The sequence below is a fragment of the Nipponia nippon genome, unplaced genomic scaffold (assembly GCF_047370975.1).
Source record: "Nipponia nippon isolate SJK-2023a ecotype South Korea unplaced genomic scaffold, ASM4737097v1 scaffold_7, whole genome shotgun sequence".
In the NCBI taxonomy this organism is placed as follows: domain Eukaryota; kingdom Metazoa; phylum Chordata; class Aves; order Pelecaniformes; family Threskiornithidae; genus Nipponia; species Nipponia nippon.
This window is the reverse complement of record NW_028262391.1, coordinates 40,827,922-40,844,112: the sequence shown is the minus strand read 5'-3', so window position 1 is coordinate 40,844,112 and position 16,191 is coordinate 40,827,922. Positions and strand designations below refer to the sequence as shown.

At 37.8% G+C, this 16,191-nt stretch overlaps 1 protein-coding gene across 5 annotated transcripts in view; it reads right to left on the bottom strand.

Annotated features, from left to right (window-relative positions):
- Window positions 1-16,191, bottom strand: part of ZNF536 (zinc finger protein 536) — a 354,285-nt gene that overhangs the window by 136,873 nt on the left and 201,221 nt on the right. For all 5 annotated transcript variants that reach the window (XM_087740367.1, XM_087740365.1, XM_087740366.1 and 2 more), the window contains one exon: window positions 2,018-2,170. In XM_087740367.1, the coding sequence (XP_087596493.1) occupies window positions 2,018-2,170 (153 nt within the window). The remainder of the gene's footprint in view (window positions 1-2,017; window positions 2,171-16,191) is intronic.

Below are 16,191 nucleotides of genomic sequence, written 5' to 3'. Positions count from 1 at the left end.
TATAATATTTATTAGGATTATTTCCAATATGTAAAACATTGCTCCATTTAAACATACATGTGTCATTATTTACAAATATTTTGTTCTCAACCTAATGAAATTGATCTTTATCTATTTCAAAATTATAATGATTTTTAAATATATTGCAAATGTTTCAACAGCCTGTATGATGTTTTCTTTTTTGTTGTTGTTCTTGTTTTATACATGGTTTATTTTTTTCTTGTTTTAATTTTGTTTAGTCAGTTCTAATATGCAAGTTTTATGGAATATTTCCATTGCAATTAATTTACTTTCCATTAGTTCTAAGCCACAAATACCAAATGCATAATCACTGCCATCTTTAAAACAAGAACAGAACGGCCACTATATAATAAAGCAAAAGGGAGAGATGGGTATCCTCAGGTTATTTTTAAGAATTTTTCTTTGCATCTCCAATAGTAAAAATGTCAAACTGTTTAAACCTCATAGTTACAAGATTGTTTTCCAATAAAATAACTATCCTTTTTTTTACTTTTAATACATTAGAGAGCACACAAATAGGGTTTTCACCGTGTTTCTTCTTTATTTTATTTTTTTACAAAGTCCAACACACGGAAAAGAATATTCCTGCCCTAAGAGGTTTGCAGTCCAATCAGACAAAACTACATTAGTGTGCCAAATTTTAAAATTCAGATCAAACCAGTGTGGTATAGTCCTACTCCACAATCCAAAGAAAGAAGAACAGAAATACAATGAACAAACTTTCCCATCTCAACAATGAATTTTTTTTCTTTAAATAATTTTCAGCCTTCATTTTCAATTTTTCAAAATAAGGCCTCACATTTGCAAACCAAACATTACGTATTACATCTGCGCAAGCACGTAGGAGAAACATGACTGCTAATTTTGGGAAGGAAGGAAAATACTGCTTATCTGGTACTTCAGTGAAATAAAAATTTAATGTGAAGTTTTTCAAGTAGGAGGTACAACTGCAAAGTATTTCTTCATGCAATTTATTTTACCTATCAAATAGAAAAGTAGCAGTAAAATTCTGAAATTCATTTAAAATGGTTTAAAAAGAAAATGACTCCACAATTACAGTGCCCACTATGTCTGTTTCCAGAGAGAAGTATCCTAAACCTCCAGTTTTGCATACTCTCCCAAAGCCTACTACGATACCTAAGACTTGGAAGAAAACAGTATCATATTGGCCATATACAGAATTTCTAGTGATGTCAACAGGACCTGAGGATATCAACACTGTATGTCAGATTTTAATTACAGATAGAGTAAGCCTTCTTAAACATATACTGTGTCTCTACATGAACCTTACCATGTACATATGTACCTTTAAGCAAATAAGGTATTGTAATTTAAATGGTGTGGTTATAGTTTACTAGTATTGAAAGCAGTCCACCCAATGAGTGACATACCAAAATAAAGTGAGAATCCAGACCAGTAGTAAGTCTCTGTAGGATAGAAATGCTGTGATTGTTACTGAAATAAAATGTGGTGAGTTTGGTGCAAACCATGATAAGTTTTACTACTTAGAAGTACAAAGTCAGGTGAGCTAGTGAAAAAAAAAGCGCACATCCATGAAGCTGATGTATTCATATGAACAGTGAGAGGTTAAAAATGAGCACGCTAAATGGAACAAAAATAGTAACTCTGAGAAAAACATACAGAATCCCTAAGCAGATGCTAAGGAAGGCCTTTGAAGCAGTTAGTATAACTAAGTCTGAAACCAATAGGCTTATGCCTATTGAAGGACAAGGGTAATTGAAGGAAACAGTGATGAAGCAGGGAAGGAGACAGAAATAACCTCAACTGGGAAAAGATGATTCTATTAAAGTGGTCTTTATCCAACAACACATTCCTTGTGCTTTTATTTAAGACTGTCATATATCTTTCTCAAAAGACTTTCTCCAACTAATGAGTCCAAATCTACACTGGGAATTAAGGCTCCTAGCCACATATTATGTTAAACCCGCCCCCCCCAGCACGTGCCAACAGTGCTCCGCTCACTTGTTCCTCTCACCTGTATGTATTCTCAAGTGGACCTTTAAGTGATGTGATGTTCTGAAAGTTTTTCCACAATATGGGCAGTCTTTCATGGCAGAACCAAGGCTCCTGTCTCTCAGTAAAGCTGGCTGCTGGACTCCTACAGATCTCCCAGCTTCTTCTCCAATGTCTGCAACACAGAAATGTTCTCACATCACTTCAGCACATGTCAGAAGTTGTTCTCACTAAAACTGCTAACACAACACAAAGTTAAACATGTCAATACTACACCTGTCTATTTCATTCTTTAAATCTGACAGAATGCTGACAATTCATGTATTTTCTTGTTATTGTCTTAAATTATTTCATCTTTCCTATCATCATTTTAAGCAGCATATGGTACCTTTATACTGAACTGAATTATACAAGAAAAGAAACAGCTGTGTCAGCAGCTGGTTTGATTTCTTCTTTTGCTTAGTTCCTATTAATTTTTCCCCAAAAAGTTTTAGATTGTTGTTTTGTTGAATCTATTTAATTTATAAGTATTGTGAAAATCTGTATGCTTTTAGAGGGAAAAAGTTTGCATCAGTATATTAAAACCTCCCAAAACAACAGAATTGCAGTGATGGGGGGGGGGGGGGGGGTTCCAACAGCAGTGACGATGTCTACCCAGAAAGCTAATCAACTTCCTTCTGCAACTTTTCAGCATTGGAGTTACAACACACAACCTAGTGAGTGACCTAATGTCACGGGAAGGGCAATGAAAAAATTGATCAGATGAGGGGGAATTCCTTCTCCCTCTCACCCACAGCTCCTGAGTTCTCTCCTTCAGTGTTCACAGCTACACTTATTCTTTGCATCATAATACAATGGGTGAGACTCCAGGACACCTCTTCTCTCTCCTGATATAAAGAAACAGTCATTCTCAGCCATCTTGAATAAGCTGCTATTATCCAAGCAGGCTATGAACAAAACAACTTACAAAAGACTGACATAAAAATTGCAAAAATGTAGGGTATTTTAAAAAAGTCATTATTCAAACCACACAAGACTCCTCTTTCATCTTGTACTTGCAGGGTCATGTAATATCACATATATGTATCAAATCACCATTTCACCAAAAAGTACCATGGCAAATGTTGAAATTCTGAACCAGATTTATGCTGCTGGCATGCCACAGAGGTGCAGTACACATGGTCATATCATCATACCCCTATGCAAAAGCTGAGCTATCTGGGTGATATTGAGGTGGGGAGCATATAGTTAAAATCTGCATGCAGAGTCTTGATTATTTCAACCATAAACTACTGACTGAAAATGTTCTGTCTTTACCCATTTGATATGTAACTAAAGCTGTCAGGAAACATAGTGCAGTTTACACAGCATTGCCTTTTAAATGGAAGTGATGGGACATAAGAAAGACTTAAACATTTGGCTCTAATAAAAACTATTCACACAGTAGCAGAGACCCAAATACCCCATTTCTGGAAAAGGTAACACTAGCAGGCATTTCATTATCTATTATAAAATGGTCCCTCTAAACTATTTAGCTTAAAGCTGAAAGAAGGGGATGATAGAGTGATAAAAAAACATAATATATATATAAAAAATGCTTATCTTAGTCATGTATGTAATCAGGCTATTGCTAGTTTCCAAAAGGCAAAATCTGATAGTTTTCACATCACATTCTTGTTTAACATTTTCTGATTGTTCTTAGACTGCAGAGTTAAAGCACAATATTTAAGTTAGAAAGCTAGTAACTGTCATTTTGAATTATTCACAAGTATGTAGAGTAACATACTGCAGGAGTTTATTTTATCTTTAGGAGTCCAGGAAAACACAGATAGGTGCTAGTCTATAATTCCAATCTCCCTAAAGAGTTTAGATTTTCCCCTTTTTTTCTCCTCAAAAGTTGTATATAATCATGTCTTAAGCTGCTTCGGGAAAAAATGAATTCCTGAGTGCAACAAGATTTTTCTGAAGTGCAAAACACAGAATGCATGATGATAAACTGCAGGATTTTATTTTGGTTTTCAATAAATACTATATGAGCATTACAGATAAATATATAGATAAAGCTAACAAGCCACTCAGGAGGAATTTACCGACTAAGTCTACTAGTTATGTTTTGCTATATGTCACTCTAAATGATGGCCTGTTATCCATTTGCCTTTTATCTTTCTATCTAGAATATGTGTGGCCCAATAAAAAAGAATAAATTTGTAAGATAAACAGCTCGCTTTGCAGATTTAAGAGACTAATTTTCACTTTACACAAAATTGAATTTTTTCAAGGCAGTGGGACGATGGAGTTTACTCTAGCACTAATCCCTCTGAAAAAGCAAACTGAAAACAACAATGAAGCAAAGAAAGATGTGGGTGGTCTGAAGAGTTTTCTTTTAGATTTAAGTAGACATACAGTAGATAGCTCCAAAGGCTTTGCTCCAACAGGGGCCTTACCTTGAAGAATTTTTCTTCCCACAGTGAAAGCATTCCTAAGACTTTAAAGCTGGGCTGAGGGGTTTTCTTTTGAATTCCTCTGCCTACAAAGCCCACCAAAACGCTGGAGGCCATCGCTACCTGAATGAGCAGCTTTACATCTAAGTTCTTTTATTTCAAACAATGAAAAGATATGCTCAAGGCTGCCGACTCCCCCATCAAATGCTACCCCAACTTCTGACTAGGGCCCCATTTTGGCAAACCGTACCTACTTGTCAAGGCACTTAAGTTTAAAATGTGCTTAACTTTCAAATGCATTTAAGTCTCTCTGACTCTGCTACCGAGGTTTTTTTTTTTATACTCAGTCTCTTAAAGTAATCTATGGAAAGTGAAGGGGGAAAAAAGTCATACATAAAAAGGAGAAGAGATTAGCAAGCAAAAAATTAAGAAGGAAACTGGTGAATACAGACTATGCCAACAGCAGCGTATGGGGGGAATGAAAAATCTTCAGCTCTACCAATAACCGTGTATTCTACACCTCCGATGTCCCCTTTCTCCTGCTATCGAGACCCCCCTTCCTACGTAGAAACTCTCAGTTCTGTTAAACTGTGCAAAACTGTAGTAATGTTTTACAGACCTGCAGAACTAGGATTAGCCCCAGCAAATTAATTTAATTTATGATTTACTCGGGATTTGAGCTATGGTTTTTGGGCTGCTCAATTCCGAGGATAAAAGATCAGGAAGGAAAGAGAACAGTTACTTATCTTACAGCCATTGTGGTTCACTGAGTTATGTGGTCTACATGATGTGCACTCAATGCACGTGAGATTAGACTGCTTTTTTTACTATCTACTTCCATTATAAGCAGGTCTATGTCCTGAATGTCTTCCTGTCCATCCCTACCTTTCCTGATTCGAGAGCAGGAAATAACAGAACAGAGTATAAAATATTATATAGATGTACATGCTAGATGTAAGGCTTCTGAGCCTTGTCTCTGAACTTATTTTCACGGAGCTTTCCTTTCACTTTGAAAGCATCTGTTCACAGCAAAAGTCATGGACAGAAGTGCAAAAAGCAACATTCAGTTCTACATATGAAACCAGTCTTTGTGTCAGTATAAGGAGAAGGCAACAGCTGTGAGACCACCAGCTGCTACGTATGCTGTACCTGCTGGGCAGGCCCATACCGCTCCGTGGCACAGGACACAGAGGAATTCAGCCATGAAGCAGCTTCTGGGGTGGTATGACAGGGACATCTCTTGCGTACCATGCCTCAGCTACACTTAATAACTGACTGTGCGCATGTTCTCATGAGACAAATGCAAGGAAAGAAAGTTCACTTTAACATCTATATCAGAAGGTGGCAATTAGCTGCATAACCGAAGAGCCAATTTGGCCCAAATGTGAGCAAATCTATTTGCCACACAGACTGAAATTAAAATTAAGGAATCCCTAAGATCAGTATTTGAAGGACTAGCTCTTCTTCAGACAGATGCCCACTTCTCAGGAGGGAAGGGACAAAAAGCCACCACTCCTCGCCTAACATGGAGATGACCCCTGTAGTGCTGCAGGCTGCTTTCGCATCCCTGCAGTACCCAGAAAGGAAATTTCCACAGAGTTTCCCAATAAACAGTTTTGAGCCAGGAGCACTTTTACAGTAGCAGGTTAAAAGAAAGTGAGAAACACACCAGTGAATACTTTTTTACAGCAGGTATCATACTAGGTATCAGAAACGATCTACCCAGAAATGAGCCACTGCCACGGCTGGCAGTGCCCTTAGCACAAGGACAGAGATGCTACAGAGGCACAATGCCAACTTCAGTGGATATTTCTAGAAAAGAGAAAACAAACTTAGGTGGATAGTGAAGCTGTGTACTCAAAGCAGAAGCTATCTAGCCAGTCATATGAAAAGAAAAAGAATTACTCGAAATTTCCATATATGTTCGTTACGACTGGTCTACCTGTCTGGGATGAGTCTATAAATATGATTAGAAAAAGATTGATTACTTTTGTAAAAAGAAACCTGTTTTCGGTTGGTTAGGTAGCAGCACTGACTTCAGTCATGTTAGCAGCCAAATTTTCAAAGGAGCATCTACATACATGTCCCATAAATTTTACCAGAGTATTGACTTTCTGTGTGTATGTGAAAGTGCAGGGATTCACAAAGAGGTACTTTCATGTTCAAAGGAGCTAAATTGCAGTCCTCATGCAGACTAAATTATCAATGAAGTCAGTTGGAATTTGTCGACACAAGGATTGCCAAATTAGCCAAAACCAGGCAATCACATGGAAAAGGTAATCAACTCACAAAACAGGTAATCACACTTACAAGTATGTGTTTGCTCTTGCACATTTTTCAGATATCATTAAAGAACGCTTTAGAAGTGTGGCCAGAAGCCCTTAAAGCTGCACATAATCCCAGGTTTTCATATATTTCTGAAATTCAAAATATTTGTAGTTCTTTAGAACTGCCTGTAAAAGTTAATGAAACATGGTGCAACAAGAAGCGGTAGTGACCATTAGTAGTACTACCATTGGGTAGTAGCCCAAAATGGTGGGCTATTTTCTGGTGATCTATAAACCACCCAGATTAGCCCATCTTGTGGCAGGAAAAATTATATCCTGAATCTAACATCAAGAAGGGAGTCAGAAGATATTCAGTGTGTTAATCCTGTCACTGCTGCCACCTTTATGCAAGTATGCGTGGACTTGACCACCTCATTCCCTGGGAAGCAGTATAGGATATGGAAAGTTTCTGGGAAAACATGCTTTTACCTTTCTTGCCTATTCCTTAGAGAAAGCTTTAATAATACTGAAAATAGTGGAAAATAGGAATATAATTAGGCATATAATTAACCATATTTTTCCAGCTACCTGAAGTAGCTTCAATTAGTATGCTTCAATGTAAATGAGAACAGAATCTGGCCCAGTGCTCAAAATTTGAAATTAGAATCCTGTTAGCAGATGTCACTACACTTTTTTGCTAGTGAAGTTCATGGCTTAAAATGAAAGTGTCTAATATTACTAAATATTACAGTTATATTTTAGGCCTCCGGAAAGAGTTACTAATGTCTTAGGTCAGGAACAACTTGCTGTCTCTATTGTTTCATCAAGGATTTAGGTTTTATAATGACCATATATGGGAATCTTAAACTGTTAGGCATTAATATGGATTGGCAGAGAATTTGTTTAAACAGAGAGCTATTTTAGAAGAGAATTGGAAAGGAGGCCTACTAGTGAGAAAGCAGCATTCACATTGTTTGTATTATTAGAAGTAAAGATTATACCAAAGGTTCCACTGGTAAATAAAAAGATACTGCTTCTGCCATCAGACTTCCCACTTAGCCCTCTGAACCACACAGGCAAACGAAAGGCACAAACTGCCCTGCCTCTGCTACCAATTAGTGCATTAGCAGATTTAAAAAATACAATCTTTTTATAATCAAGCAGATTGTAAAAAATACCATCTAAATTAAACTGAAGTAAAATGCCCATAACCATTTATATGAGGCAAGACTTGCAACATTTAGAAGTGGGCAAATGGCAGTCATAGCCAATACCTTGGGCTACAGGGGAGCTATCTAGGAGTTATTTCAAGCACAAGAGAAAGGGAGCCAAAATATTCTACGCAATTTCTTAGTAACTGGTAGGCTGACGACTTGGGGGCAGCACACACGCCTTAAGTTCATACCTGGAGCACACGACACACTTGGAGATTGGTGGTTTTCACACCCCATGGGTGCAAAACACTTTGCACAACAATACTGCATGTACGCAAATGTTGGTTATATCTTAATGCTTTTCACTCTGGTATGCATTCTGAGAAACAGGCAAGAGGCTGCATATACAGCACAAAGAGGCATCAATAGACACTTAACCAAATTAAGCTTTTGTTTATTACAAAATGTTTCTTATCCTCTTTTTTCATTTTAATCAAATTCCCTAGAGAGTTAGTTCTTGTTTTGGAGTTCTTAGCAGTCTTACTTTTCAAATTGTTCTAAAACTTTAAAACCTTTTAAGATAATCAAAGCTCAAACACAGTTTCTGAGTACATCATTTTAGCTGCCTGATTTGTTTGAAGAATCATGTGACCAAGAGACAGAAAATCAGATGCAGTACTTAAAAAACAGGGTTGGTTACTTGCCATTAACTTAGAGAGCTCAGTTTGGACTGAAAATTAAGCATATTGAAAAAAATGATTTTTTTGAGAGAACATTTTTTGCATGAGACCTTTTAAACTGTATCTTTCTTTTTTTTTTTTAAGAAAGAAGAGATCTTAAGCACCTTACAATATCTTTCATTTAACAGCTGGCAGAAGGAAACTCCCAGATGAACATTGGCCTGTGTCTTTCTCTTTAACCAGCTGAGTGATCCAAGCTTTTAATAAAGCTGTTCCAATTATTGTAAAAGTCATCTAGTACCTTATAGCCACAAATATTGACAGTTTATTGCACAACGCATTCATGACATTTGAAGGTCACATCATACATAATACATACACTTTTATAAAAGTGTCTGGAACAAAGAGATACATGATCAGCAATTACATCTTACCATTTGAGGGTATGATTTTATACTTACTTAAAATGAAATACTATATGAAATGCAAATTGTTAATAAAACACAAAATAGTTCATTTTCTGTATTTATTGTTGTATTAATCAGCAATACTGAGTTCAGTTGTACAAAATCAACGGAAAGCGGTCCATGCCCCAAGAAGATTACAGTTAAATATCGTTATCCTGGAAACCATCACACATATTCTTAGCTCAGCATGAGAAGAAAGTAAGCTTAAAACTTTAATTTCGCTACTGTATACCCCTCCAGCCTTACCCACTTCAATGAAACCTCAACACTTAGATTTGAATCAGGACCTTAGCATATTATTGAAATATTAGTTTTGATAAAATTGAATCAAAATGAAACTGAAAAGAGTGCTGACGATTTTTTTTTAATATATGCACATGCAAGCATATCAAACTTCATCCTCTTCCAGTGCTCGTGACTTTTAAGGCCATTCTAAAATCACATGCACGTGCACAAATGGTATAATTAAAAGGTGTAAGTTGCAATTTATGCAGTCAGACCTGTGCACAGTTCTTCAATGAAGTCAACAAACATGAGAAATACACAGAGCATGGCCATGAGAGTGCTTGTCTTTGGTTAAATAGTCCTCACTTTTATGGTATCACCACTAGATCCTGGAACCTCCAGCTACCTAATGAGAGCCGAGTTTGCAGCAAATCACCATGGATCACTACATCATTCCCTCTAACACCATTTTTGCTGGTTTGTTTCAAAATCCTGCTATCTTCTTTCCTAAGCTCTTCACATGCAAGACTCTTCCACCATCCAACTCCTTCACTGGCTTTTCAGTTCTGCTACTCCAAAATCATGGCTTTGAAATCCCACTTCCTTAATTTGACTGTATAGATCAAAGCACTTCAGATCCTAAATCACTGAGTTTGCCAGATGAGGTTCGTGAAATTCCACTAGACTTGTATAATCTTTCCACTGGAAAAGTGGATGCTTTAGAAGAGGATGTACTTCGTTATTTATCAGAACGATGGGTCTGTTTGCTATTTTGAATGTAAGGCTAGTTACTCTCAGTGATGAGCTTCTGCTTGTTCTTGCTTTCTTCAGAAGTGCACATCTGAGCTGCCAGAACACCTTATTGTACTTCTCTGTCCAGAACATGCATCTTCACAAGCGAAGCAGATACCTACTCTTTGGATCAATAATGCTGGGCTGAGTACAAATATGTACTCAGGGATCTTTCCTTGGTATTTTGCCAATGTTCTTTGTCATCTATCCTCAAAATTTACTCTGGTGTTCATTTATACTTCTGATAGCAATGTTAGCTCCCAAACCTTCCATATGCATACTTTCCATGGTTTTCTCCTCCTTTTCTTAAAACAAGTTTAGAATACTCTGGATTTTTACCAAATGTTCATGCCAACAGCGGTCAGTGATTCTCCTGTAAGGCTGTCTCACTAGTTTTCTTACTCAAACCCTTGACTCACCTACGTTAGCTTTGACCCTGTCACCTAGATTTGAAATGGGCACTTGATTACTGACCAGAGAGGATGAGGTCTTTCCACACTTCATACAGATTGTTTACTGCTTTTGGAGAAAATTCCAGTGGGGAATCTAAGCAGAGAAGCTATCCAACTGGACCATCTTTTAGATTTGTATGTGTTATTTGTAGGCAGGTGTTCAGGTACCAGATGGCCTTAAAGCCCATACTACTCAGGTTATAGCAGCTTCTACAGGCTGTCTGCATCATATTCCCATCTCTGAGATTTGCAGAGTGGCTACATGGAGCTTGATAAACACTTTTACCTAGCATTGCTCTCCTGATGCCAAGGCTAGATCAGATATCCAATTTGGGAGAGTTGCCTTACAGTCCCTCTTTAATTAAGTACTCCTGATCTCCTACTCCTGGGATGGATTGCTACTGCTGATTAAGCTCCAGAAGTAAGGATCTGTGGAGGCAATTTCATGAGGGAGAAAATGAAGTTGCTAGCTAATCAACTAAAATAACCATTAACTGGACTTCTGTGAATGAATATATTGCCGCCTTCTTCCTTCCACACTTACCCTGTTTCTTCCACATGTTAGCATCTCTACATACCTACAAACCAAACAGGTAAGGCATACTTCATTATGGCCTCTATCTTGTTCCTAAACTACGTGTGGGACAAATAGTACCATTTGGTACAGTGTACAAGCTACGCTATGACGAAAATCCAACACTGTGTCAGTAAACTGTAGGAAAGATGGTGAATCTGGGTGGAAGAGAGTGGTATTGAACCTATTTTCTCTAGGTTCTTCCCATGTACCCAACAATGCAGAGCCTGTGAGATGTTAAAAGGCAATATTAACACCCAACTCCACATGGTTTCCAAAACCCATTAATATCTTTTAAAATCTTTTGAGTACTTGTATGGAAATATTTAATAACTACACTAGCCAAGTTTCACCCTGAGTTGCTGGGCTTAAACAAATCCAAAAAACAAACAAATCATTTTTTCAAGTCAAAACCACAGACTTGCCTACATTATATGTAGCTCTCGGGGCATCAGGTATCATTGGAGAAGTTTTTGCATACTATTGATTAATAAAACCCCTTTTCCTTATTATTATCTTATCACAGGGTGGCAAAATCAACATAGAAGTGCAGGTAGCAGATCATCAGATCTTATAAAAATTCATTCTAATAAAGAAAACTGTAAATTATTTAAAATGTCACAGCAACATCTTCCTGTAGACATCAGTAAGAAAGAAACCAACAATAGAATCAGTCACATACAAACAGCTGTACTGGTAGCTAAATTACTAATTTCCCCTCAACAAAATGAGAAAGAATTAAAGACTGTCATACTATTTACAGATTACCGATTACAGAGGTACTGACAGAGTTTCCAAAAAGTGAATAATGTCGTGGTGTGTGTTAAAACATTGGGACAGATTATGATAGTATAGACTTTTCCAGTATCTCTATTTTCTTACTTTTTACTTTCCAGTGCTGCCTTCAAACTAAATGACTGCTTTGAGCTAATACAAATACTTCTGTAAATAATTTTTCTCCCATTTAATTTCTTTGGTACATGCCACTTCAGTATAATTTCCAACATCTTTCCCCATTTTACAAAAAACGAGCTGTACTTGAAGAAATACTTATGAGCAACTCTGAACTGCTGAATCTGTTTTACTAGCACCCTTTTTCTATAAATAAATATGTTAATTACATAACTTTTGTTATAACGGAAAAGTATTGATTATATTCATTACTTCTAATCTTGAGAAGGGATCCTTTAACTGTTTGGTATTTTTTTTTCCTCATTGGTTTAACAATGTATTGTGGGCATACTGAGACCACAATGTCTTTAAACATGATATTATACGAATGGGCTCATTAATTTTTTTTATAGTAATGATGTATCTCAAAAAGTACATTACTAGGTCAACCTGTATCCATGTTTTGTAAAATAGCCTTAAAGTACACTGATACTTTAACATGCTATTTATAGGCTATAAAAAATATGAAATGCTGCCTATGGAGCTGATATATCAATAATCCAGTTTCCCTTTTCTACTATAAAAATATAAAATTTTTCATCTGAACTATCCTGGTAAAAAAAGAGAAAAAAATACTATTTTGAATGCTCTCCTCTGATTTAGCTGAGCTTGTAGCAATAACTGGTTTAGGCATAGGCTTCAGTATGCTGGAATGATCCTGAAACTAATTTTGCATGTGTTGGAGTTGGACTGTGGCCATGCACGTCAGTATGCTGGAACAGAGTTATCTAAATCCTGAGCCTTATTTTACATGTGCTGGTGTTGGACTGTGGCCCTGCAATCTTTTAGGTCTCCATCTGTAGCTATCAAAGCCAGGGTGTGCCCAGCCACTCGCTACTGCTCACTGCTTTCCTTCCACAGGAAAGCTACAGGCTTGCAACCACCCTCCCGCACATCGGTGTGACCGGGAGCTCTTCAGAGTCCTGGCAGGTCTGATCAACCTTCCTCTAAAGCCTCTTTGGTGCCATGGCCAGCCTTTTGCAACGCATCACACTTCTTGTATCACTATAATCCTGGATAGTTATCAAGTCCCACATCAGTGACGAGAAATATCAACCTCTTGGACAGATGTTCACTCAGATTCAGTGAGTTAATTCCTCTGTCAATACCAGCCCACTAATTTTTAAGCAAGCTATGGAGACCACAGCTCCCAGACTGATGGAAGGCCCCTCTGAGTTTCCCAGCCTGACAGGGCTTTCCCTGCGACCATCGGCCAAAGGGATTTGAAGTCCAGGCAGTCTAGTCAGAAGCTAGCAGTTCTTTTCTTCTGGCGAAGGGGACAAGAAAAGAAAAGATCAGGCACTTGGAAGCCACGTTCCCCCCAAAATACAAGAACCACTGGCTGTGCACAAATCTGGAACACCAACACAGAGGCAGTAATGGGGACTGAGCAAAGCAAAGGTAGTTGTACAAAGTATTTATCACCCCCCTAAGATGAACTGGTAACCTCAAGGGACATACAGGCTGATGGTAACACAGTACAAAGTTTTTGCAAGCCTTTTTCCACTTGTTTACACTTCCCCCACATTAATCCACCAGCAAATACATACTTTAACCCATCAGGAGCATCTATAAAATTAGGAGATAATCCGGACTAAATTATTTGCAAGCACATTTCTCTACCAGAATTAATAACATTTTGTCTCCAGGGAGCCTCCCAAACTGAGGAAACAACTTCACACTAAGGTCAAAATTAGACATTTGAATGAAGATTGGGCAGTCTTCTATGACTGGACAGACACAAGTTAGCTTACTGTCTGCCTCAGAGACAGAGGAAGAGTTATGTTAGAAGGAGGGTTGTTCCATCTCTTAACTTATTAGCAATGCACTTTCTTCAAACTCCAACGGTAAAAGAAATTCAAAACCCAGGTAGTCTGCATGCACGGAAGCACCTTTTGTTTAATAAATAATTCAGCCATGTACTCCTTTTTAATTTAAAAACGGTCTGACTGAACAGTCAACAGAGTGAACTAAAGTTGGCAAAATACAGTGTTAAAAAATTAAAAAGTGTATTCAAGGCCGTATTCATTTGCTTCACTTCTCATATACTGGAGAGACAGGCTGTGCTGAAGTTCTAGCTTTTTTTCTTTTAAATTATACACATACAGTCACATGATGCTCACTTGATTTTGAAAGCTGCCTTGCCCTGGAATTAGTCTGTCTCTCTTTCTGTTACCAGCACAGCAGCCAGTGCTCCTCTACCTCACGAACGTCATCGGAAATTCAGACAAAATGTTCTCATGAGCTCCTCTGCCGTGCCTGTGAGGGCCAGACTTGACTATTGACCATCCTGGAAAACGGAAATACTGTAAAACATTCTGGAAATATTCAGACCATCATCTGAATGATGGTCCCATATATTAATAAGTGTGTGGTAGGGTACAGGAAACACATCTGGCTGCAAAAGTCTGGAGATAATGATGCAAAGAAATCCATCCCGGGACTGAATTTGTAACACACTATTGCAAATGCATACAAATACCTGGAATCAGTCGAGTGCATTTGGTACTGACTGATCTTCTTGAAGACAGTCAAAAGCATATAGCACTATCTTAAGTATGAATTCACAGGCTCAGTTTGTGTAAAACAAAATTCTTGGCAGTAAGCAGCTGAGGATAAGAAGGAAAAAAGCAAATAGAGTCAATTCTTACACTTGGCCTTCTGCACCACAATATTTAAAAGAATTTCTTGAATCTTAGAGCAGACAGCAAGGAAAAAGTAATGCTGTGGCAAAACCTCCTTATTTCAGATTCCTGGAGATCTAGCCGTTCCCCCACACATCCCAAAGCAGCAGCAGGTACTTAATGCCTTCCTAACAAAGCACAAGCTTTTAGTCTCCACTCTGCTGGGTGTTTGATTCCCATCACTGTGAAAGGCTTTACAATGTTTTGCACCCTTTCTGATCAGCGTCTCCTGAACCAATGACCACTCTGTAACCAGCACACAACATCCACCACCATGAAATTACCAGCTTGATGATGCTCACGTGACATTAAATGCTGACACAGAAGGAAATCTATCTCAGACAGGTAAAACATCCAGGAAAGAAGATCTTTACACGGAAGAAGAAGAGGGGAAACCTAACCCTTACAAAGTAACGCTGACTTTAAAGAAAATGACTCAGCAATAACATACTTATTTAAAGTATGGACATACTTATTTAAAACGCATCTTCTTAGAGGCACAGGATGACAGACATGAGTCACATTTGAAAGAGACAGAAGTTTCACAAGTACATCTTGAATAATTCCACAGCATATGGGGGAAGACCAGCTTTTCACCAAATTTTCTCCATTCTGAACAGTAGTAAAATTACCTGCAGTATATAGGATGAAAACACTAAGCAGACCAGGTAAACACTTTGTACAGATAGGAAACTTTCAACACCTTACTCTGTTGTGACAAAATAGCCTATGAATTATATGCACAAAATAAATCTCTGAATCTGACAAAGTCTGAACAAACACATCAGAATAACTATAGAGATTGTTTAGACCCAAACTCTTACCCTGCAAGTCAGAGAGTCTCAAGATTCTAATTTTGGCCAATTACTAGCTTATATTGAGACACTACGCAGTAAGTACCATCTCAGTGAACAGACTAATTTAAACTCTGAGAATGCAGGCTACTGCTTTTGTGGAGACACATGTTTCCATGCCTTTTCAGGATGGTACTAGTGGGAGCCACTCCAATAGCCTGGCAAGCCCACACAGAATTTGGTACATAACAAACTGGCTTGCAAGCGATTACATTTGAAAGCTGTCTACAGTGGGACTGGCCAACCTAACGAAGTAATGTATGGGGTTGAGAAAAGGTGAACGGCAGTATAAACTGGTCAAATGAAACTGAAATAATTTTAACAATTTTACTAGTACTGGTTCTTTTCTGGCTACAGATTCTGTGATATCTCACTACAGATACGTGCCCAGTCACAAGGGTCATACATATTTGTTTCAAAAAAAAAGGGATCTTGTTGACTACTGGGCCATGGAGTTTGCTGATACATGCTGAAACATTTTAATGAAGGGTGAACAACCAAAATCTGTCACTGCTTAACAGTCAGTAACTCTATACTGCTATCATACCAAGTTTTATTACAAAACTGCAGGAGAGTAGCATTGTATTTTGTTTAAAATAAACAATGATGGGAGGATGCAACTTAGGAAAGGCAGCTCAGATACCAGACAGAATGC